The 22,984-nt window shown below is 36.3% G+C and overlaps 1 protein-coding gene across 2 annotated transcripts in view; it reads left to right on the top strand.

Moving 5' to 3' along the window:
• LOC136040186 (glycosaminoglycan xylosylkinase-like) overlaps nucleotides 1-22,984 on the top strand; it is a 74,839-nt gene that overhangs the window by 7,288 nt on the left and 44,567 nt on the right. For both annotated transcript variants that reach the window (XM_065724336.1, XM_065724335.1), the window contains exons 2-3: nucleotides 8,553-8,717; nucleotides 17,062-17,234. In XM_065724336.1, the coding sequence (XP_065580408.1) occupies nucleotides 8,553-8,717; nucleotides 17,062-17,234 (338 nt within the window). The remainder of the gene's footprint in view (nucleotides 1-8,552; nucleotides 8,718-17,061; nucleotides 17,235-22,984) is intronic.

Consider the following 22,984-nt stretch of genomic DNA (forward strand, 5'->3'; position numbering starts at 1 on the left):
TTATTATGTTTAGTGTGACAAGCTTGAAAGCTTACCATATTTGGCATTAATAAATAATAATAAATAAAGGGCTTAAAATTGAATTTCCAAATAATGCAATTATTGTATTTAAAAAGAGAAATTTAAGGCATTGAGTGGTATGTTCCCCTTATTTGTAGGTCAGTAATATAAACTATCCCAAAATTACCAAGCTCTTTCTAAATGTAATGATCGTTTAGAACATAAACCTTTTCATAGGCTTAAAAAATTCTTGCTTCATAATATTCACAGTAATAGTCATTAACAGGTTTCTGTATGGAAACCACTTTCATTTACTTTTAGAAATTATTTTTAGTAAAGGTGGAGATCTTTTGATCACTTAGCTACAAATAAGGTTAACATAGGTAACCACTGGATGCCTTATTATTCACAAACTAGTTTGTGATAAAATCACAAACTAGAAAACACATGGGAAATATATAGTTCAGGCTGTTTATTTGCACATTAGGGAGCAGGGGTGAAGTATAGTAGAGCTCCAATTGAAATATGTTAAATACAATTATTCTACATATAATGAATTAGGAATTGTTGTTTTAAGCTCTTTGGTATAGGCAAAAATTTGAGAAAACTCTATTATCTTTGAGTGTCCACAAAGAGTTTAAAATTGAATTTCTTTGTAAAGCAATTACCATATTTGGAAAAAGCATAAAAAGGCATTCATAGCTCAGTAATGGAAATATCTTTATTTTCACCATATTTTGTGGTTGGCTGTTGGTTATACAATTCTTGTTTGCAGAACATGCATAAAAATTGTAGTTAAAGTATATTGTACATGCTTCAACTTTCATCCACCTTTTCCTATTTTTTTTTTAATTTTTAGTTTATATGTTGAACTCCACAGAAGGAAACACTATGTATTCTAAAGATCTTACTTTAGAAAAAACTTTACTTTAGAAAAAATTCTAAAGTTCTTACTAATAGGATTCCTAGAAACACCATCACTTCATTATCCCCCCATAATGTATGTAGCTCAAATTATATATTGCCCTTGCATTTTACAGGTGTTATTCTTTTCTTCTAATTAATCTAATGACGAAGAAGCAATCAACAGCATTAAGAATTAGGAAAATTTGTGGAGAATCTATAATTTAATAAAAGATTATTTAAGAAAAACAAATTTATTTTCAGAAAGTGCACACTTTACTTTATTTTTTGACATAGTTGCCAAGTTTGTTTATGCCTCTCAACCAATTTTAAAATACCCTCTTCACAAAGACTTGTCACTTGCTCTGGTAACCAAAAGTTCACTGCTATTTTCACATTGTCATTATCATTGAATCAGTTGTCACTGAGGTGTTGTTTGAGGTGGAGGAACAGATGGTTATTGCTTGGCACAGGATCATGACTGGAGAGTGGGTGGTCTAAAACTTCCAAGCCAAAACTGTCCAGCAAATTGTGGGTCTGACCTCCAGTGTGAGGTATTGTATTGCCATGGGAAAAGGACAGTTTCCTTTGTCAGCATTTTGTGTCTTTTATTTTGAATTGTTATGCATAGCTTTTTCAGGGTTTGGCAGTAAGGCTCTGCATTGATAGTCATTCCTTATGGAATGAAGTTGACCAACAAAACGCCATGCCTATCCCAAAACGCCAAGACCATGATTTTGCACTTGGACAGATGCTGTTTGGCCTTCAGCCTTATGGGCAAGGATGTGTGTCTCCATTCTGTGCTCGGATGCAAACCTATATTTCATCTCCAATTATAATCTGACTCAAGAAGCCATCAACTTCTTCAGGATAATTTATCAAGAACTTCACTATACACTCAAATCTGTAATTTTTGTGGTCCTCTGCTCCACATGCTCCAGAGACAATTTTATAAGTCCCTGTTCTCACAAATCCTCACTTCCACTGAAGCCATTAAATTGTCTGTAATCAAAGAAGGGCAAGCAGAAAGTCCTCATCATGTATGTTGCCATGGCCATCTTTGAACTTTTATACCCACTTATGGACTTTGCTTTCACTCGTAATACTGTCACTGTACACCCTGCAAACCTGTTGATGAATTTCTGCAGCAGATGGGCTCCTTGCTGACAAAAGCTGTATTCTGAATTTTGTTGAAGAGACAGAAGTCTTTGCTGATGAATGGTGACTCCTTAAACTAGTCTGAGCTATCATCCCTCCACAAGTAAGTCAACTATAGGCTATATAATTTTTTCCATGGCTTTTACCAGCAGTGGATTACTTACTTGTACTTTTAGCAGGACCAGACGAAGACGCCTCATCCAGCATCTAGAAGACTACGTATGGTTGACTCTCATTTGTCACGATCTTGGGCCAATTCTTCAGCAAACTGGAGCCAGCAGCTCTCCCACTTTCTCCCAAATCTTTGAAATCCGCCAACAGGGTTTAGGTCTTTTTGGCAGATGCCCACCAATTCTTTAATTGACCACCAGATCACCTGCGCCAATCTGACAACAGGGCAGCTAGAAGTACTTGCTTTATGTTGCGGCATAATCATGATTGTAGTAGGCCTGTATGATATAGAATCATATTTTATGTTGTTTTGTTTAAAATAGGTAGGAGGGATGAGTACTTCCAGGTATTAGTTAATACTCATGTATCCTATGCAAGATTAAGACAGGTCAAAGATGTTATGCTTTGGAGGTGTTTTTTTTGGGTGGACAGAGGGTGCACTTGCCCTGGGCACAGAAATTTTAGGGGTGCAAAATTTCAAATAACTAATCTAACATTTATGATCATTTTGCAATTTTGAAATTTAAGTTTTATTAAAATAAAGTAGAGGGCAAAGTTGGCAGTAAGTATAAACAAATATCATCTGAAAATTTCATTTTCCCCATATCTTTTTCCATATAAATTAAGGAAGGTAAAATTTAAATAAGTGTTAATAAATGGAAATTTTGTTAACAAATGAAAATGTTCTTAAAATGCAGCCTCAAAATTTCTAGGAGAGGGGGCAGGGGGTGCTATCAAGATTTTGCCCAGGGCGCAAGAAAGGCCAGAACTGCCAATTTTATGCCTTAGGGTTTCTCTGTTGATCCCTTCAATGGATGGATCAACAGTTATCCAAAACCTTGTGATGGAGTGATGTGAAAGACTAGAAGCAAATTAGGTATTTACATGTTCCTAGCACCACTAATTTAGGAATTAAAAAAAATGATATAGTTTTAGTTGTATTTTTTTTTATTTAATTTGGAATTACAGAAGCACATTTATTCCTATTTCTTACTTTGATTGGGGGGACGGCCCCTTTTATATCTATATTAATCACTAATTTAGGAAAACAGTCTTCCTTTTCTCCTTCTGTCTCTCTCTCTCTTTTTTTTTTTTTGTGTTTGTGCTGTTGCATTGGTGATTTCTCTTTTCATGATATATACCCTTTAAGGCAGAATGATTACGATTTAATTAGGCCTGTATCTGAAGAAGAAATTTGGGATCAGTTGAAAAAGATGAAGGATGACTCGTGTCCAGGAATAGATGGTATATCTACAAAGGTCATGAGGTTGGGAAGGACAAGTATAATGCCTATGTTGGCCTTGGTTTTCTCGTTTGTAGTGGAGAAAGCTTATTGGCCTCACTCGTGGGACATTTCAGTAGCATGCCTCTTTTTAAGAAAGGCAATAAAATGTTACATGAAAAATTTAGGTCTGTTTCTATGAGGAATGTGGTAAGTAAACTATTTTGTAAGGTTTTGGAGTTTAGGCTAAGAGATTGGTTAGATAAAGAGGAAATACTGAGTCCGGTACAAGCGGGATTCAGATCGACGTTCAGCACTGTTAACCATATTTCTACTTTGGAAATATTGAGAAGGGAATATGATAGAGGGAAAAATGGTCGGCTATTCGTAGCCTTTTTAGATCTGAGAAGTGCTTTTGACTCGGTAAACAGGAGGTTGTTAATTGAAAGCCTGTTAGAAATAGGCTTGCCGTCTTGTTTTGTAGCGATAATAGCAGCTATGTATTGGAGGGTGAAGTTTGTTGTAAAGATGATGGGGAAATTTTCTAGACTGGTTACGTCTCATTTGGGTGTGAAACAAGGATGTACTTTATCCCCAAAGCTTTTCTCCTTGTTTGTTAATGATTTAGACAGTTTTATGAAAAATAATGGAGCCCCATTTGTATCTTTGGATTGGTTCAGGCTATCATATATGTTATTTGCAGATGATATACTAGTAGTGGCGGATAGTAGGGAGAATCTTCAGAAGCAATTAGATTTAATAAAAGATTACTTAGAAAAGAAAGATCTGGAGTTAAATGCTAAGAAGTCAGTAGTACTAGTATTTAGGAGCAAAGGAGAGGTTGATTCTGAGGTTGTTTTTAATTTTGGAAGAGTGATGCTGGAGGTTAAAGAGGATTTTGTTTATCTGGGTGCACTAAAGGGGATGTCTAGGCATGTGGAAGATTGTAATTTAAGGGGTAAAAGGTTAACAAATATGCTGTTGAGAAGTAATTTAGGTCAGCTAGCTGACATGAGGATTCAGAAAAGGGTGTTCCAGACAAAAGTAGTTACTAGTCTACATTGGGGGTCGGAGGTTTGGGGTTTCGCTAAAGCCGCTAAGTTAGAAGTAGTTCAACTAAGATATTTTAAGAGAATGTTAGGCTTGAAGGATTAATTAGTTCAGTGGTATTAAAAGGAGATTTTGGGCTTTTCACTTTAAGGAGTGGTAGATTGGTTAAAATGGTGAAATATTGGGAGAAAATAATTAGACTACCTAGAGTTTGGCTTCTTAAGTCAGCGTATTTGGAGAGTTTGAAGGACGGTAGACGGGATTCGTGGGCAAATCAGGTCAAGAAAATATTGGACATTTCGGGCCTTTCTGAGATGTGGAATGAAGGTAAAGGACCAGTGGATGGAAGCGTTTCAGTATGGAAGGAAGTTCAGCGAATCCTAAACGACCAAGAAATCCAAGAGTGGCAAACTCAAAAGGACCAATTGGTGTATTTGAGGTTTTACTCCCAAGCTAAAGAGTGTTGAGGAGAGGAAGTTTATTTTAAATTTGGGTTGAGTAGGGAGGACTTGAAGAATTTGTTTGTTGCTAAGAGGAGATAGTTTAGATTTAGGTATCAGAAGGAAATATTTGGGAAAGTTTAGGCAGGAGGCAGGCCCCTACTTTTGCCCTATGTGTGGCGGGGGGAATGAAAATTTAGTTCATTTTGTATCCGAGTATGAAGAGCTGTCTGAGTTGCGGAAGGAATGTTTTGGACGAGTGTTGGGGAGTGAATGCTGGTTAAAGGAGCGAAGGGCTGAGAGGAATGGACATGCTATTAAACAGTTGTGTAAGTTTCTTCGTTTAGGGATTAAGCATAGGGAATCATGTTTGAGGAGTTAGTTCGTTAAGAGTTTATTTACGGATGTTTCTGAATTATAAAGTGTTTGCAAGTTTGTTTGCTTGTTAAAGTTGTTTGCAATTAGGTGTTTGTTTAAAGTTGTATGTGTTTTACTATGGCCTGCAGGCTTTTTTGCAAATAAATCTTATCTTATCTTATCATAAACTTTTTGATTATTTTTTCCTTAATTACAAACTTTAGATATTTAACTAACAACTGAGTTCTAACCTTTAAACAATAAGTTAAGATGATACTACCTTGCAGTACTGCAAACAAGGCCATATACAGATGGGGGGTAGGGGTTTGACCCCCCTCCCCCCGAAGTGCTTGTCTGACTTGTAAATACTTGACAAAACTGAATATAAACAATTTTTTGGTACGTTTTCTAAAGTTTCTTTTGTACCCCCCCCCCCCCCCCGAAAACAAATCCTTGTTGCGCTCTTGACTGTAAATAATACCTGGTAATCATCTATAAATGACCCTAGCTGAATAGAGGGGAGAAGGGAATATTTTGCCATGAGAAAGACCACCTTCTGCAAAAAAATAGGAAAATGATAATTTGCCTCCTTATTTCTATTGTGTTGACTCCTTCTCTAAGCCCCCTCCCCCCAACACAGTTATGTGCACACAAAAAACTACTATATGATTCCCACCAAGGGGTAAGGCCTGTATGCACCTCTATAGAAGCTGATGTTCCTGGTCCTTTTGCTGTTTTTGTGCTTGATTCCATGTATCCTACAGATATGTTAATCAATAATTAGTTATCAATTAAGTTTTCTTAGTTATAATATAGCTATTAGGCTGCATCCTTAGTAAACTGTATGAGTTAAACATTTCAATAAAAGCAAAATGTCCTACAATTAAATTTAAATTAAAAATATAATTTAATTAAATTAAAAAAGTAATTAAATTTAAAATATAAAATTAAATTAAATTTTACTTTAGCTGCTGTAATTCCCTATTCGTCTTCTTACTAAAACTTTTTCGACTTCTCCTTAAGCTTACATTGTAGGCTATATCTTCTGTAATGGCATCTCCTGTCTGGCACCTTTGCATTCGGCAAATAATCAGAAAATTGGATTCATTCAAATAAGAGCCCTGCAAATAGTTTTTAAAGAAGCTAAGATTCCATAACTCTCTTCTTCTAAAAAAAAAAAAAAAAAAAAAAAAAAACAGATTGGAAACACTTGAGTGTAGAGAGTTTTGTTGTGTCTTGTTTTTGTAAAAATACTATAGCAAACCCTCACACCGAAAATATTTTCCTCAATATACGCCTTCCCAGCCATATTCTGACCACCTCGGGTTGTTTCTGAACCAATTCCTATCTTGTCCCTCATTTGCTGCTTTACGTTCAGTTATAAGAAAATTTTTGTCCCCTTCATTACATAAAAATCAATAAAATATACCGGTTGCTATCCCTTTTTAATTATTTCACACTGGTGTTGCCCAAATTTGTATTTTGTTTGCTTGTTTTGTCCCCCACTTTTTTATGTGTCCGTTCAATTTTTTTAATTGTGTATTTAATCATTTTTTAGCTCTACCAGTTTTTTACCTTTTTAACCTAATCTGACACTGCATTTATTTAGTTTGACTAAGGATTTATTTTTCATTCGTTAATGTTGTTTTGACAATGTTTGCCAGTTTCTATCTGTTATGATTTTCTTGTTTGCTTTGTCTTTTTATGACTCCGAAATTTGAATTCGGCCCTTAGGGCCTCATGGTAGAAATTTTTCAAAATAAAATCTTATCTTGTATCTTCTTAATGTATATCATGGATGTATTGTACATCCATTACCATCTAATATCCATCTAATGTCCATATACCATCTAATACCATCAATACCGTATCATAATACCATATACCATCTAATAAGTCACTTTGACTTTGAAGAAATAAAGGTGCAGAGGTAATGGTGACGAGGTTACAATATTCAAAAAATGGACAACTTTGCTTAACTGGATAGTGTTATTAGTAAAGATGGCCGAGTTGCAGTCGAGGGTGATTTTTTTTTTGTAGTCAAAAAGTTCGGAAGAACATGAAGAAACGTCTTTGAACCAAGACTAGAGAATTGGATCATACGGCAATGACAGTGGTTAAGTATGGTTTTGTTAAGGTTAAGAGTGGTTAAGTAGCGGTATTGTATTGTATCAGATTAACGACGCTTCTTGACTACTAAGGTCTCTGCGTCGGCCCTGCAGTGCATTCCTGCAGCATGATTCGATCTCTGGGTCCTGTATTACCAAGCTAAGGTCAAATCCACTGCGTCACCACTGGACACCGGTTAAGTAGTGGTTAAGTGGTTAAGAGTGCCTTTGAAGGAAGAGGAATATTTGTCAAATGTTTTCCACAGGAATTATCTATATATAGTCTTAACTACCCGTTTGACTGTGCGCATGTCAAGAAACAAGCTGCAGGAATGATGCGGTTCTTTCCATCTTTCTTGTACCATAACTAACAAAAAGTTGAAAGGGCTGAGCATGGGCATATTCACCATCTTGTCTTGAGGAGGGCAGCCAATTGCTGTGATGGAAGAGGGGAGCTGATGTTATATTGGCAGTTCACAAATCTCACATCACAAGCAAGTTCTATCTTTCGTTCTCAAATCTTAATTCATCAACAATCACCAAAGATCAATAATTATAAGTAATCAATTAGCTTCAGCATAAATCCTCTTGGATTGCTATACTCTCATTATGCTCTTGCAATACTATCATATAATAAACCCACTATCCTACTTCCAATTTCCAGAAAACATAAACACCATAAAAGCGATTTGACACAAATCACATTATGGTTAGATAACAGCTCATCAGAAATATCAGAAAAGTTCTCGTTACTATCTAGTATAGATTTGAAGTTCCAGGAGGGACAGCTGTCCCCTGCCACCTCCCTATGCCCATAGGACTGGTACATGTTCTATGGATGAAATATGACACATTACCAAAGATTGTTCTTTTTGGCCAGCCATATGGGGCCAAATGAAAAGCAGGCCATCTCCGAATGTGGTGGGAAGTGATCATAAGATAGATGTAAGGTAGATCTTCTTTTGAGAGATTAAAAACTGGTTCTTTGAATAGATTTGGGTGTAGGAGGATTGTACGGAGTTGTTCTGGCCTTGGGTGACTAGGTACTGCAGTGAGTTGTCAGCATTACCAGTAGTGGTATCTTTTTGAATTCTCATCTTTACTCATCCTTTTACACTTGATTTATTTTTCTATGTCTTTCAGAAATTTATAACAATTGATGACGTAAGAGAAGCAATTATGACATTGAACAGTGAGAAACTGGACCATAAACAATTGAAAAAGTTTCATCTTTTCAGAAGGCAGATTTCAGAGGAAGTCAAATCTAAAGACGTGTCTATGTTGGACTTTTCCAGAGTTCCTGATACAGTAAACTCCTAGATTTTTTTTTGTTTTTGTGACTAGGTATTCTTAAAATGCTCTATATATGTAAAAACAGGTTAGGTACAATTTTCTCTTAAAAGGTTTTATAATTGTGGATGATATTTTTGTACCTCTTATGACTCATATTGAAACGCAAGTTGAATGGTATTATACAAAACTGCCTGGGAATTCTGTTTTTGGGCTGTAGCAACATAAAGTTCAACAGGCATAATTACTTGGCATGGGATAAGATAAACCCTAGAAAAATAAATTTGCCTGATTAACCCTTTTCATCTTAAGTATTCAAAAGTTGTGACCTATAAATAATGTTTTGCAGCTCCTCTCCCCCTCCTTGAAGCCTCCTCCCCTCCTTTATATTAGTATTTTATCTTGAATTTATATTCAAAAGTTAAACTGCTGTAGAAAAAAACAGCAAAATGTAGAGAGGATCTCCCCTTAAACAAAACTTTCCTTAAACCAAACAGCTTTTCAGATCAAGGACCAACAGCTGTTTGTGATTAGAAAATTTGAAATTTGATTTGAAGATTTTCCCTAAAATAAAACAGCTTTTCAGATCAAGGACCAACAGTTGTTTGTGATTAGAAAATTTGAAACTTGAAACTTGGTGTGTGTGTGTGTGCATATTGATATTCATTTCTGGAAGTCTCAGGAACTTTGTATTTATTAACCTTGTAAAAGAGGAGACGTAGAAATATATTTTGTATTCAGTAAAGTACAATTGACTGCCTGGTCTTTAGAAGGTATAGGAAGTGTTAGCCCTACTAGCGGTAGTAGTAGTTGAAGTGGTGGTTGTAGCAGTAGTAGTAGTATAGTGTCTTTTGGTTAATTCAAGATCCCCCTCACTATACCCTGAAAGTTTCAACTTAATATACTACGACGTTTCTGAATTATTGCTGTTGGAGCCTACACCCTTTTGGAGCCTACATCCACATAGCGTGGTTTGATTTTCCCCTCAACATGCCCTGAAATTTTCAGCTTAGTACCCTAAGTCGTCCCTGAGATATTGCTGATGCGTCTTTTTGGCAATATGCATACAAGTAATGTTTTTTGATTTAGTTCAACACCCCCTCAACCTTTCCTGAAAGTTTAACCCTGGTATTCGTATTCCTTTTGGAAACCCAGGATCAGCCCTTCCCCCATGGACTGTGGTGAGTCACGTCATCTCTGGAGGCACAATTATTGGACCTTTCAACCTATCTGAATAAAATTGCCATCTCAAAATTTTAATCTGATGTCTTTGAGGGAAGGGTAGCAAAAGGCAAGTGAGGAGGAGGGATGGTTGCTTTTCAGTTACTTTGACTCTTAATAAGGCTATTAGAACTTTCAATTTCTGATCCAATGAGCCCCCTCTGTAGTTTCTATAATAACTCCTTCTCTATGAAGTTGCATGGAGAAAAAAAAACATACATGGGATCCTTATTGCTATTTACTAAGGCAGCGCTATGGCGCTACCTTTGACAAAGCTCTCAACTGTTATTCAAAAAGGTATTTTTTTAGTTTTATTAGTATCTACCTTGAATTCTACACTTAGGGCTATAGCAAATTTAAGAAGCGCTGGCGCTATAGTTGAACTTCATTTCTGCAATTACATCGTGATAATTTTATTTCAATATCGGAACTTCTCACATAACAATTTTCAATTGACTGTCTTCCGTTTAAATCTTAGTAAAAACAAAGTTGCTGGTAACACTTAAATTTAAATATTTCTTTTTGGGGGTCATAAGTCTCCCACCACCATTGATGCAGGTCATATTATGCAGGCATAGAGTGTAATATTTTCTTTTTAATTAAGGTATTTCTGCAATAAAAGGAAGCGAATAACCCAACTGCGACTATATTAAAGACTTCCTCAGAATGAAACTTAAAATAAATTGTTCAGAATCAAAGAAGTTTAGGAATTAAATTCCCCTCTGCCATCTCTTTTCTGGTATTATCAAGAGGCTCACTAAAACTTAGACAATCTGGGAATGATATTGCACTTTTTGGCTTCAGGTGACCTCCCCCTCACTCACCCACAGAAAGATCCACATGGTTGAACCTTGAAGCATGGAGAAAGAAACCACCGCCTTTTACATTCCAGCTAAATTTGAGTATAATGAAGGGTTTTGATAACAATAAGCCGTGCGAAAACGGACAATCTATGGTTTTTTTTTTTTTTTTTTTTTTTTTTTTTTTTTTTTTTTTTTTTTTTTTTTTTTTTTTTACAGAAATGTAATCTTCTGTGTAATAATTTTTACCTTATTTTTAGGGAATGCCCTCTGTGGAAGTGTTTTTAGTGATAATAATCCATGCGAAACAAGATAATCTCCTTTTTTTTTTATTGAAATGTAATCATCTGAGTTATAATTTTTACCTTATTTTTAGGGAATGCCCTCTGGGGAATTGTTTTTTGTGGTAGTAATCCATACGAAAACAGGTAATCTACTTTTTTTATGGCACTTGGTTAATTCGGAAAAATAGAAAAACTGAAGTATTTTTAACTTACGAACGGTTGATCAGATCTTAATGAAATTTGATGTTTGGAAGGATATTGTGTCTCAGAGCTGTTATTTTAAATCCCGACCAGATCTGGTGACATTGGGCGGATATGGGAGGGGGAAACCTAAAATCTTGGAAAACACTTAGAGTTCGGGATGAAACTTGATGGGAAAAATAAGCGTAAGTCCTAGATACATGATTGACATAACCGGAACGGATCCACTCTCTTTGGGGTAGTTGGGGGGGGGGGGATAATTCTGAAAAATTAGAAAAAAACGAGGTATTTTTAACTTATGAACGGGTTATCGGATCTCAATGAAATTTGATAGTTAGAAGGATATTGTGTCTCAGAGCTCTTATTTTAAATCCCAACCGAATCTGGTGATATTGGATGGGGGGGTTGGGAGGGGGAAACCTAAAACATGGAAAGCCCTTAGAGTGGAGGGATCGGGATGAAACTTGGCGGGAAACATATGCACAAGTCCTAGATACATGATTGACATAAATGGTACGGATCTGCTCTCTTTGGGGTAGTTGGGGGGGGGGGGTAATTCTGAAAATTAGAAAAATGAGGTATTTTTAACTTACGAATGGGTGATCGGATCTTAATGAAATTTGATATTTAGAAGGATATCGTGTCTCAAAGCTCTTATTTTAAATCCCGACCGGATCTGGTGACATTAGGGGAGTTTGGGTTGGGGGAACCTAAAATCATGGAAAACGCTTAGATCGGAGGGATCGGGATGAAGCTTGGTGGGACAAATAAGCAGAAGTCTTAGATACGTGATTTACATGATTGGATCGGATCCGCTCTATTGGAGGAGGGGGGGGGGGGTTAATTCTGAAAAATGAGAAAAAATGACTTATTTTTAACTTACGAAGGAGTGATCTGATTTTCGTGAAACATCATATTTGGAAGTACCTTGTAACTCAGATCTCTTATTTAAATCTCAACCGGATCCGGCGTAATTGGGGGGGGGGGGGTTGGGGGGGGGGCGGAAATATTAGAAAATACTTAAAGCGGTGAGATCAGGATGAAACTGGATGGGAAGAATAAAAACCTGTCTAAGGTACATGACTGACATAACCAGACCGGGTCTGCTTTCTTTGGTGGAGTTGGGGGGGGGGGGTAATTTTGAGAATTGAGGTATTTATAACTTACGAAAGGGTGACCAGATCTTAATGAAATTCGATATTTAGAAGGATCTTGTGCTTTAAAGCTCTAATTTTGGAATTCCGACCAGATCCTGTGACATTGGGGGGAGTTGGAGGGGGAAACCGGAATTCTTGGAAAACGTGAAAATTGGGTATTTTTATCTTACGAAAAGGTGATCGGATCTTAATGAAATTTGATATTTAGAAGGATATCGTGTCTCAAAGCTCTTATTTTAAATTCCGACCGGATCTTGTGACATTGGGGGAGTTTGGGGTGGGGGAACCTAAAATCATGGAAAACGCTTAGATTGGAGGGATCGGGATGAAACTTGCTGGGAAAAATAAGCAGAAGTCTAAGATACGTGATTTACATAATTGGAATGGATCCGCCCTATTAGGGGGGGGGGGTAATTCTGAAAAATTAGAAAAAATGACGTAAATTTAAATTACGACAGAAGGAATTCAAAGAAGACATGAAGGAATTCATGTCTCAGAGCTCTTATTTCAAATCCCGACCAGATCTTTTGACATTAGGGGGAGTTGGAGGGGAAACCTTGGAAAACACTTGGAGTGGAGGAATCGGCATGAAGCTTGGTGGATGGTATAAGCAAATGTCCTTGATACGTAATTGACGGAACCGTACTGGATTCGCTTTCTTTGGGGGAGTTGGGGGGAGGGGTTCAGTGATTTGACGAGTTTGGTGCTTCTGGACGTGCTAGGACGATGAAAATTGGTAGGCGTGTCAGGGAGCTGCACAAATTGACTTGATAAAATCGTTTTCTCTGATTTGAATCTGGGGGCTACGGGGAGAGGAAAAATTAGAAAAATTAGGTATTGATAACTTATGAGTGGGTGATCGGATATTTAATGAATTTTAATATTTAGGACATCGTGACTCAGAGCTCTTATTTTAAATCCTGACCGGCATTAAGCCTCTTATTTCCCTTTTAAATCAATCTATTGATTCATAGAATTTTGTTAGAGCTCATACCATATGATCTCTTGGCTCTTAGCTCTGCTTGCCTCGTCACAAGTGCCATATGAGCTCTTAGCTCTTGTTTTTTTTTTTGAAATGTAATCTCCTGGGTCATATTTTTCACCTTATTTGAGGTAGTTTCTTTGGCAAAATCTTACTTTTTGGGAATGTCCTCTGGGAAGTTAATTTGTTTAAATGATATTGCTTTTGTCTGGTTTGACAACATCACACATTGGAAAAAGACAACCTTGCATGACCTTTATGTGAAAAATCATGTTTTTCGCAGATAGTTGCCTTAGGATTCTCAAAAATGTAGAATTTCATGTATAATTTTCACCCCTAAATCATTTTGTTAGTTTTCCCTGTTTTTTTTTAACATTGTTTTAAGCTTCGAGTCCATTAGCTATCTCAGAAATATCACGTGACGATATTATTAGGCCAGGACTGTTGTTATGCCGCAAAAAAATAGCCTAAAACCGCATTCTATTACAGTGCAGTCTCTTTTGCAACTTCAATAGTGAACTTGTTATGGCACTTGGTATTTACCAAGTGACATATAGAGATCACAATTTCTGTTTGTCTGTCGGTCTGTCTGTCTTTCTGTCGGTCCCGGTTTTGCTAGTTCGGGCACTTCTAGATAAGCTAGGATGATGAAAGCTGGCAGGTGTATCAGAGACCGGACCAGATTAAATTAGAAATAGTCGCTTCCCCGATTCGACCATCTGGGGGGGGGGGGGAGGACGGTTAATTCAGAAAATTCAGAAAAAATGAGGTATTTTTAGCTTACGAACGGGTTATCGGATCTTAATGAAATTTTATGTTTAGAAGGACCTCGTGTCTTGGAGCTCTTATTTAAAATATTGACCGGATCCGGTGGGGGGAGTTGGAGGAGGAAATCGGAAGTCTTGGAAAACGCTTAGAGTGGAGAGATTGGGATGAAACTTGGTAGGAAGAATAAGCACAAATCCTAGATACGTGATTGACATAACCAGACCGGATTCGCTCCGGGAGTGTGTGGGGGGGGGTTCCAGTGCTTTAGCGAGTTCGGTGCTTCTAGACGTGCTAGGACGATGAAAATTGGTGGGCATGTCAGGGACCTGCACAAATTGACTTGATAACAGTTGTTTCCCTAATTCGAACATCTGGGGGGGGGTGGAGGGAGGGGAAATCGTGAAAAATGAGGTATGTTTATCTCACGAATGGGTGATCGGACCTTAATGAAACTTGATATTTAGAAAGATGTTATGTCTCTGATGCTCCATTTTCAATTCAGGTCGGATCCGGAGACATAGGGGGTGGAGGGGGAAACGGAAATCTTGGGAACCGGAAATATTTGAAAACGCTTAAAGTGGAGAGATCGGGATGAAACTTAATGGGAAGAATAAGCACAAGTTCTAGATACGTTATTGTCATAACCGGACCAGATCTGATCTATCTGGAGGAGTTGGAGGGATTTCTAGTGTTTTGGCGAGTTCGAGAATAAGCACAAGCTCTAGATGCGTGATTGACATAAACGGACCGGATCCTCTCTCTTTGGAGGAGTTGAGGGGGGGGGGGGTCCAGTTCTTCGGCGATTTTGGTGCTTCTGGACGTGCTAGGACGATGGAAATTGGTAGGCATGTCAGGGACCTGCACAAATTGACTTGATAAAGGTCGTTCTCCCCGGTTCGACCATCAGGTTGGGTTGAAGGCTCTTGGCTCAAGTGCCATATGAGCTCTTGGATCTTGTTTCAAAGTGTTCAAAATTAAAAGAAATATCTTATTGCTTTCTCTGTAAAAGTGATGTTTTTCGAATAAGAAAAAAAAGATTCTATTGATATGTCAGTTGTGAACTAAAAAGATAAATACAACAAAATAGGATAGCCTATTTGGTTTTTCTAAAAAAAATTCCCATGTAGGCAAGTCAATTAACTAATAATTTGCAGTATTTAACCTTGAAGAATCTTAATAGTAAACTTATTAATGCATAATTTAGAGTTTTAGCTGTTCAATGATGAATATAGTCCATTTTAATTTCTACTTGGCAACAAGACGTTAGAGTTATATTCTTGTAGAGTTTTAAGTATTCATTTACTTTTTTTTTCTTTTTTTTTAAACAGCTTACTGCCAATTAAGGGCAGTGTCTGCCTCTAGATATTGTAAAAGATTTGTATTGTAAAAGAACTTCCAAAAAAGTTTCAAGTTCTTTTTTAGAATGTTGCACAATGTGCTGCATACAATTAATAAAGCGCTGCACATAATGCTGATGAAATCTTCTGATTTTTCAGTGGTTCAGTGGAGTTCATGTTGTTCCCAATCCTTGTTGATTATTTTGGAAATGCTTTAGATTACCTGACTAGTGTTGCCATAATTCAGAGCGTTGCACAATGTGCTGCATACAATTGATAAAGCGCTGCACATAATGCTCATGAAATCTTCTGATTTTTCAGTGGTTCAGTGGAGTTCATGTTGTTCCCAATCCTTGTTGATTATTTTGGAAATGCTTTAGATTACCTGGCTAGTGTTGCCATAATTCAGAGCGTTGCACAATGTGCTGCATACAATTGATAAAGCGCTGCACATAATGCTCATGAAATCTTCTGATTTTTCAGTGGTTCAGTGGAGTTCATGTTGTTCCCAATCCTTGTTGATTATTTTGGAAATACTTTAGATTACCTGGCTAGTGTTGCCATAATTAAGAGCGTTGCACAATATGCTGCATACAATTGATAAAGCGCTGCACATAATGCTCATGAAATCTTCTGATTTTTCAGTGGTTCAATGGAGTTCATGTTGTTCCTAATCCTGTTGATTATTTTGGAAATGCTTTAGATTACCTGGCTAGTGTTGCCATAATTAAGAGCGTTGCACAATATGCTGCATACAATTGATAAAGCGCTGCACATAACGCTCATGAAATTTTCTGATTTTTCAGTGGTTCAGTGGAGTTCATGTTGTTCCCAATCCTTGTTGATTATTTTGGAAATGCTTTAGATTACCTGGCTAGTATTGCCATAATTAAGAGCGTTGCACAATATGCTGCATACAATTGATAAAGCGCTGCACATAATGCTCATGATATCTTCTGATTTTTCAGTGGTTCAATGGAGTTCATGTTGTTCCTAATCCTGTTGATTCTTTGGGAAATACTTTAGATTACCTGGCTAGTATTGCCATAATTAAGAGCGTTGCACAATATGCTGCATACAATTGATAAAGCGCTGCACATAATGCTCATAAAATCTTCTGATTTTTCAGTGGTTCAATGGAGTTCATGTTGTTCCTAATCCTGTTGATTCTTTGGGAAATGCTTTAGATTACCTGGCTAGTATTGCCATAATTAAGAGCGTTGCACAATATGCTGCATACAATTGATAAAGCGCTGCACATAATGCTCATGAAATCTTCTGATTTTTCAGTGGTTCAATGGAGTTCATGTTGTTCCTAATCCTGTTGATTCTTTGGGAAATGCTTTAGATTACCTGGCTAGTATTGCCATAATTAAGAGCGTTGCACAATATGCTGCATACAATTGATAAAGCGCTGCACATAATGCTCATGAAATCTTCTGATTTTTCAGTGGTTCAATGGAGTTCATGTTGTTCCTAATCCTGTTGATTATTTTGGAAATGCTTTAGATTACCTGGCTAGTGTTGCCATAATTCAGAGCGTTGCACAATGTGCTGCATACAATTGATAAAGCGCTGCACATAATGCTCATGAAATCTTCTGATTTTTCAGTGGTTCAATGGAGTTCATGTTGTTCCTAATCCTGTTGATTCTTTGGGAAATGCTTTAGATTACCTGGCTAGTGCTACCATAACTAAAGCTCATGCTACACCTCGAATCGGTACACAACTGAAAATACTCCTCCAACTGGATGGCAACGTGAAGGCATTATTTAAACCCAAGTGGTAAGCTTACACAGAACTTTTCTTTTTGGCACTGCTCTAAGGGTCATTTTTTTTTTTAAGAAGAAAAGGCTTATTAATCAGGAATAAACATAATAAAACCTGACGCAAAGATTGTTTGGATAAATAATCACACTAGGCCTGAATATAATTCAACTTATGAAAGGTGACGATAATCAACCACCGAAAACAAAACAAGAAAAACAAATGAAACAGAAAAACTTAAACAGAAAACAAGAAAAATTTATGAAAGGTGACGATAATCAACCACCGAAAACAAAACAAGAAAAACAAATGAAACAGAAAAGCTTAAACAGAAAACTGAAAACAAGAGAAACTTATGAAAGGTGACGATAATCAACCACCGAAAACAAAACAAGAAAAACAAATGAAACAGAAAAACTTAAACAGAAAACAAAAAACAAGAAAAACTTATGAAAGGTGACGATAATCAACCACCGAAAACAAAACAAGAAAAACAAATGAAACAGAAAAACTTAAACAGAAAACAGAAAACAAGAAAAACTTATGAAAGGTGACGATAATCAACCACCGAAAACAAAACAAGAAAAACAAATGAAACAGAAAAACTTAAACAGAAAACAGAAAACAAGAAAAACTTATGAAAGGTGACGATAATCAACCACCGAAAACAAAACAAGAAAAACAAATGAAACAGAAAAACTTAAACAGAAAACAGAAAACAAGAAAAACTTATGAAAGGTGACGATAATCAACCACCGAAAACAAAACAAGAAAAACAAATGAAACAGAAAAACTTAAACAGAAAACAGAAAACAAGAAAAACTTATGAAAGGTGACGATAATCAACCACCGAAAACAAAACAAGAAACGACAAAAAAAAACAAATTAAAAACAATTTGGTACCTCCCATCATCAATCCCTCAAAATGGAATCTATATAGATAAATGTAGATTATCTTTATAGATATATTGTTTTTATAGATAAATAAAGATAATATAATATACTGTTTGTCATTTAAAATATAAAATGGATTTTAAAAAATTGATCTGCAAGATAAAGAGCAGCAGATTTTGATGTCGTACATATTAACGAGTATATTATTGCTAGTTATATTATTAGTTAATAATATTATTTATTACTACATTAAAAGATGTAAAATGCTGTCTTGAAAAATAAATTTTGTGCAAAGTTTCCGCTTTTTTTGGTAATTTCCAACAATTTTGATGTTTGAAATAAAACAGGAAAATGGCAGTTAATTTCACTCCCTGTCCCGCGTAAACTTGCCATAGATATTTCCTAATATAGTTCCTTTTTTATTTATTTCTAATTTATTCTTCTATTTTTCATCTTTTCGTTTATTCTTTAGATTTTTGTTTTGGTTTACTATTTATTAATATAATTATCATTTATTTGTCACTTTTGGGCATATTTGAAGTTTCAATTCACTAGGTTTAAAAAACGATTTTTTTCCCCCTATGAAGCTGCTCATGCGTGTCTTTTTTTTTCGAAGCAGCCTGGCCTAAAACGAACAAACCGAAAAAAAATAATAATGAAAACCTTGCGCCCACATCACTCTATACTCGGCAGCGCTATTACGCAGCAATTGATATCTTAAAGAAGAGAAATATTCTTTGATAATGATTAAAGCTTGAAGAAGAAGAGAAAGCCATTTAGCCAAAAAAAGAATTAATATACAAATTTCATTTTAATAATTTATTTGCGGAGAGCCAAAACCAAACATGCATTTTATTCATCATTTGTTTTTTTATTTTCAAAAGTAGGAAAACATCAAAACACAGAGGAAGTTGTTTATATAAGTCGTTGTGGTATTGCATTTTATTTTTAGACATGTCTACGAGAGGGGTTGAGTCAGGGGTCAAAGCCCTATCCCAAATTATAATAATGGATCTCCAATATTATCCTCGTCGCATTAAACTTCAGGTCCATTTCTTTATATTTATTTGGTGTTCCTTCCGTCCTTTTTGTCCTTCCTTGCAATTCATGACTGGTTAGAATTTTTGGAATTCTATTTGGAATTTTGGAATTTTTGGTTAGAATTTTGGAATTCATGACTGGTTAGAAGTGGAATTTTTTTTAGATGGAGTTGTTCGTTCTCCAGCAAGTGAAGCTGAGCCAGGAGAGCCAAGCTCTCCTGGAGCCTGAGCCAGGCTGAGCCAGGAGAGCCAGGTGGATGATGGTTTGCAAAATCCCTATTAGGTAACTTAACTTTCGACTGACATGGGTTTCCAAGTTTAGAAAAGGGATAATGTTTGCAGTTAATCAAAACAAACACAAAAACCAAACAATTTTTTCAATCATTGATGAGTTAATATCTTAATGATTGATTACTTTAGCACCCTCATTTTTTAAATCTTTAATTTTTATTTTTACTGCTTATTCTGGAAAGCAATGGCTTTGATTTCAATTTAATTCAATTCAACTCAATTCAATTTAATTTATTTATAACCCATCTACAAAAAGAGGGCGGAACGCCCTTAAGATGGAGTAATAAGAGAGAAAAAAAAAGGTACAAATAAATACAAATCAACACAATCAAACAATTAAATAAGTAATGCTGACCATGGGTGAGACACTATCGACATAGAAGAACGAAAATCATGAAGCCTTTTATCAATAATAGATGTAGGAGAAACTAGGCGGAATTTGTTCACTAAGTAACTATTTCTAGTCCAAGGAGGGTAACTGAGAAGGAATTTAGCATAACGAAAATATACTCTACGAACAGATAGTTTCTGAGGTTCACTAAAAAACTGCCAAACCGGACAAAGAGAAAGGAGATGAGGTACAACTAGGCTATTATAAATTTTCGCAAGATTTAATTTATCAATATGTTTAATATTAGATGCAATTGAAGCATAAGCAATTCTCAGTTTTTTCTTCAAAAGTTCTTCAAAAGGATAAGTTTTTTCTTCAAAAGGATAAATTCACAGTTTCTTTCATATTTTTTCCAATAGGCATTCCAAGGTAAACTAATTTTTGAGAAAGGGGGACATGAACATTAGCTAAAGATAAAGAAATAGGGCCATTTGTCTCTTTAAAGTTGAAAGCTACAACAGCAGTTTTATCAACATTGAAAGAAAGCCCAATATTTTTATATTCATTATAAAGCTGATTAAACGCGTTTTCACATCCACTAAAAGTACGGCTTAGATTCAAAACGTCATCTGCAAAAGTTATTAAAGACAAGTTAAATCCACGGTGAATACAACTAAAATTAACAGAATTTTGGGCATTTAAAACAGAGTTATTAAATAAAGAAGGTGAGGTAAGGCCACCTTGACGGACTCCTTTCAAAATATTAAAAAGGGAAGATCCCCCCTTTAACTTCGCCTTAAGGTGATGGTACATATACAGAAGGCACTTCACTATACAAAAATTTACCCCTCTTTTATACGCTTCAAATAAAACTTGGGAAAAGATACAAGAGTCGAAAGCACGAGCAACATCTAAAGCACAAAGGATAATATGGGATCTACTTCTTTCTGCATCAGCAAGAACATTCATTAAAGCAAAAAGGGCATGCTCCCGGCTAATACCTTTTTGGTAACCAAACTGGTGGGGTGGGACATAACATTTAGAAACAATTTCATCCAAAATAACTGACTCGAACAATTTAAAAATAGTGCAAGAAACTGTTATAGGTCGGAACGAATCACACGAAGTAAAATCCTTTTTGCCTTTTTTCGGGATAGGGGTTATTTGACCAACTGTAAATTGATAAGGAACAACTCCGTTTTCAATAGACATTTGAAAAAGTAGAGATAAATGATTAAAAAGAAGAGCACTTGCATAATCAAAATGTCTGGCAGTAATTCCATCAACTCCCGCAGAATTTCTTTTCTTTAGTTTTTGACAATAAAACGATACATCACTTGGCTTAATAATAAATGTCGAGGGTTCGTGTTTCTTCAGACAAGCACTTAATTCTTTTTCAAATTTTGACTCAAGAGCAGGATCGGGAGAAGAAAACTCATGCTTATAATAATTTATCCACTCAGGCTCAGGAATATTATTTGCACTAATGTGTTCACAAGGGCGTTCAAATTTTTTCCAGAGCTTCGAAGGGTTCTCTGCAATTTTATGAGCGTTTTTCTCAATAAGATCAACCTTATGTTTTCTTAACACTTTAGCAAAAAAACGTTTAGAACGTAGCCGCAGACCATTTATAGTCCCAGACTTAGGCCTGCCGCAATCCCTCCAAATATTCAGCCAAATTTTAGAAGACTCGCACGCAGAAATAAGGGAAGGGTTTTTTGACCGACCCTGAACTTGAGAGCCTTTCCTAATACGCTTGCACGGGACAGCTGAAGCTTCAGCACACTTTAGTGCATGGTTAATTTCAGCTAGATAGGTGGTAAGTCCGATGGCTATTTCTTTTTCACTAAGGCCAGAGCGCGTGCACAACAAATGAAAGGGCACCTTTATTTTATTTAATATTCTGTCACATTCAAAACGAAACATCTCGCGGTTAACTTCTTTCCAGTCTTTTATATAAAACCACTTTTTATCTGGCTGTTTAGGGGCATGAAATGAAGCATTTATTTTCAACTTTATTGGAAGGTGATCCGAATAAAAGCCATCACAAATTACCTCAACAGTTTCACAGGGGAAAGATGCAATAAAATGATCAAGGTTAGAAGTCGCTGACAGGACACCAATAAACGTGAAAGTTTCTGTTTTGTCAGCAACTGAGTAGGAAGGGGGGAGGGAATTCAAAAGGAGTTGGGTTCTTGGCGATGAACTGTCTGTTAAGTCACAATTAAAGTCTCCTGCAATCAAAACTCGAGCATTTGGATGCTTTGAAACTCCCTTCACAAAACTCGCTAGCTTTTTGCAAGCATTTATGAATTTATTCTCTGATTGCGAAGAGCAGTAATTAGTTGGCAGGTAAACGTTTATACAGATTAGGTCCGAAAATTCGGCAGCAATGAAATGGTCATTCGACTCAAGGAGATTGACGGGAAATTGTGAAATAATAGCTAATCCGCCTGAAGGTCGGCCACGGCTCTTATTCATTTTCGCTGGGTGAAATAAGAGATAAGAATTCTGTGAAATGCTGAGTAAATTTTTCCTTTCATGAGACAAAAAATGTTCTTGCAGAAAAATTATTTCATTTGTACTTAAAAGTTCGGAGAGGACTAGGCTTTTGTCAACCACTTTGCCATTGATATTCCATGATAAGAGACTTAAGGCTCGAGCCATTATGCTGACTTAACTTTACTTAAAAGTCCTTGGGCGACTGGACATTTGAAGCTGTAACAGGGATGATCCTGTGATTTGCACAATGCACACTTCTTGGGCCTTTGACAAGGAGATGTTTTGGAGCTTGAATGACCATGGTCACCGCAGACTGCGCAAATAGCTTCATTTTTGCAGCTACTGGATATATGTCCGTAAGCTTGACACTTGAAACATCTTACCGGGAGGGAGAGATACTCAGCCACTTTGATCCTCTCATAATCTATGACTGGGGGATTTTTTATGGCATTCATAAGATCAACTTTGGTTTCAAATTTCAATCGAAACGAGTGGGTGTTGCCAATCTGTCTTGAACTGACACATTTAGGAATCAGTGCGCGAAGTTCATCGTCATTTATATTGCTGGGGACAAATCGAGCAATACCGAGGTGAGAGGGGCTCCTGATTGTTGCAGAAAGAGATTTATCACCGTTCTGAAAGACCCCGACAAGAGTTTCTGCATCAGCCTTGCTAGCTGTAACAACTCGCCAATTATCTTTTCTGGGCTG

This window comes from Artemia franciscana, chromosome 20, assembly GCF_032884065.1.
Source record: "Artemia franciscana chromosome 20, ASM3288406v1, whole genome shotgun sequence".
Classification (NCBI taxonomy): domain Eukaryota; kingdom Metazoa; phylum Arthropoda; class Branchiopoda; order Anostraca; family Artemiidae; genus Artemia; species Artemia franciscana.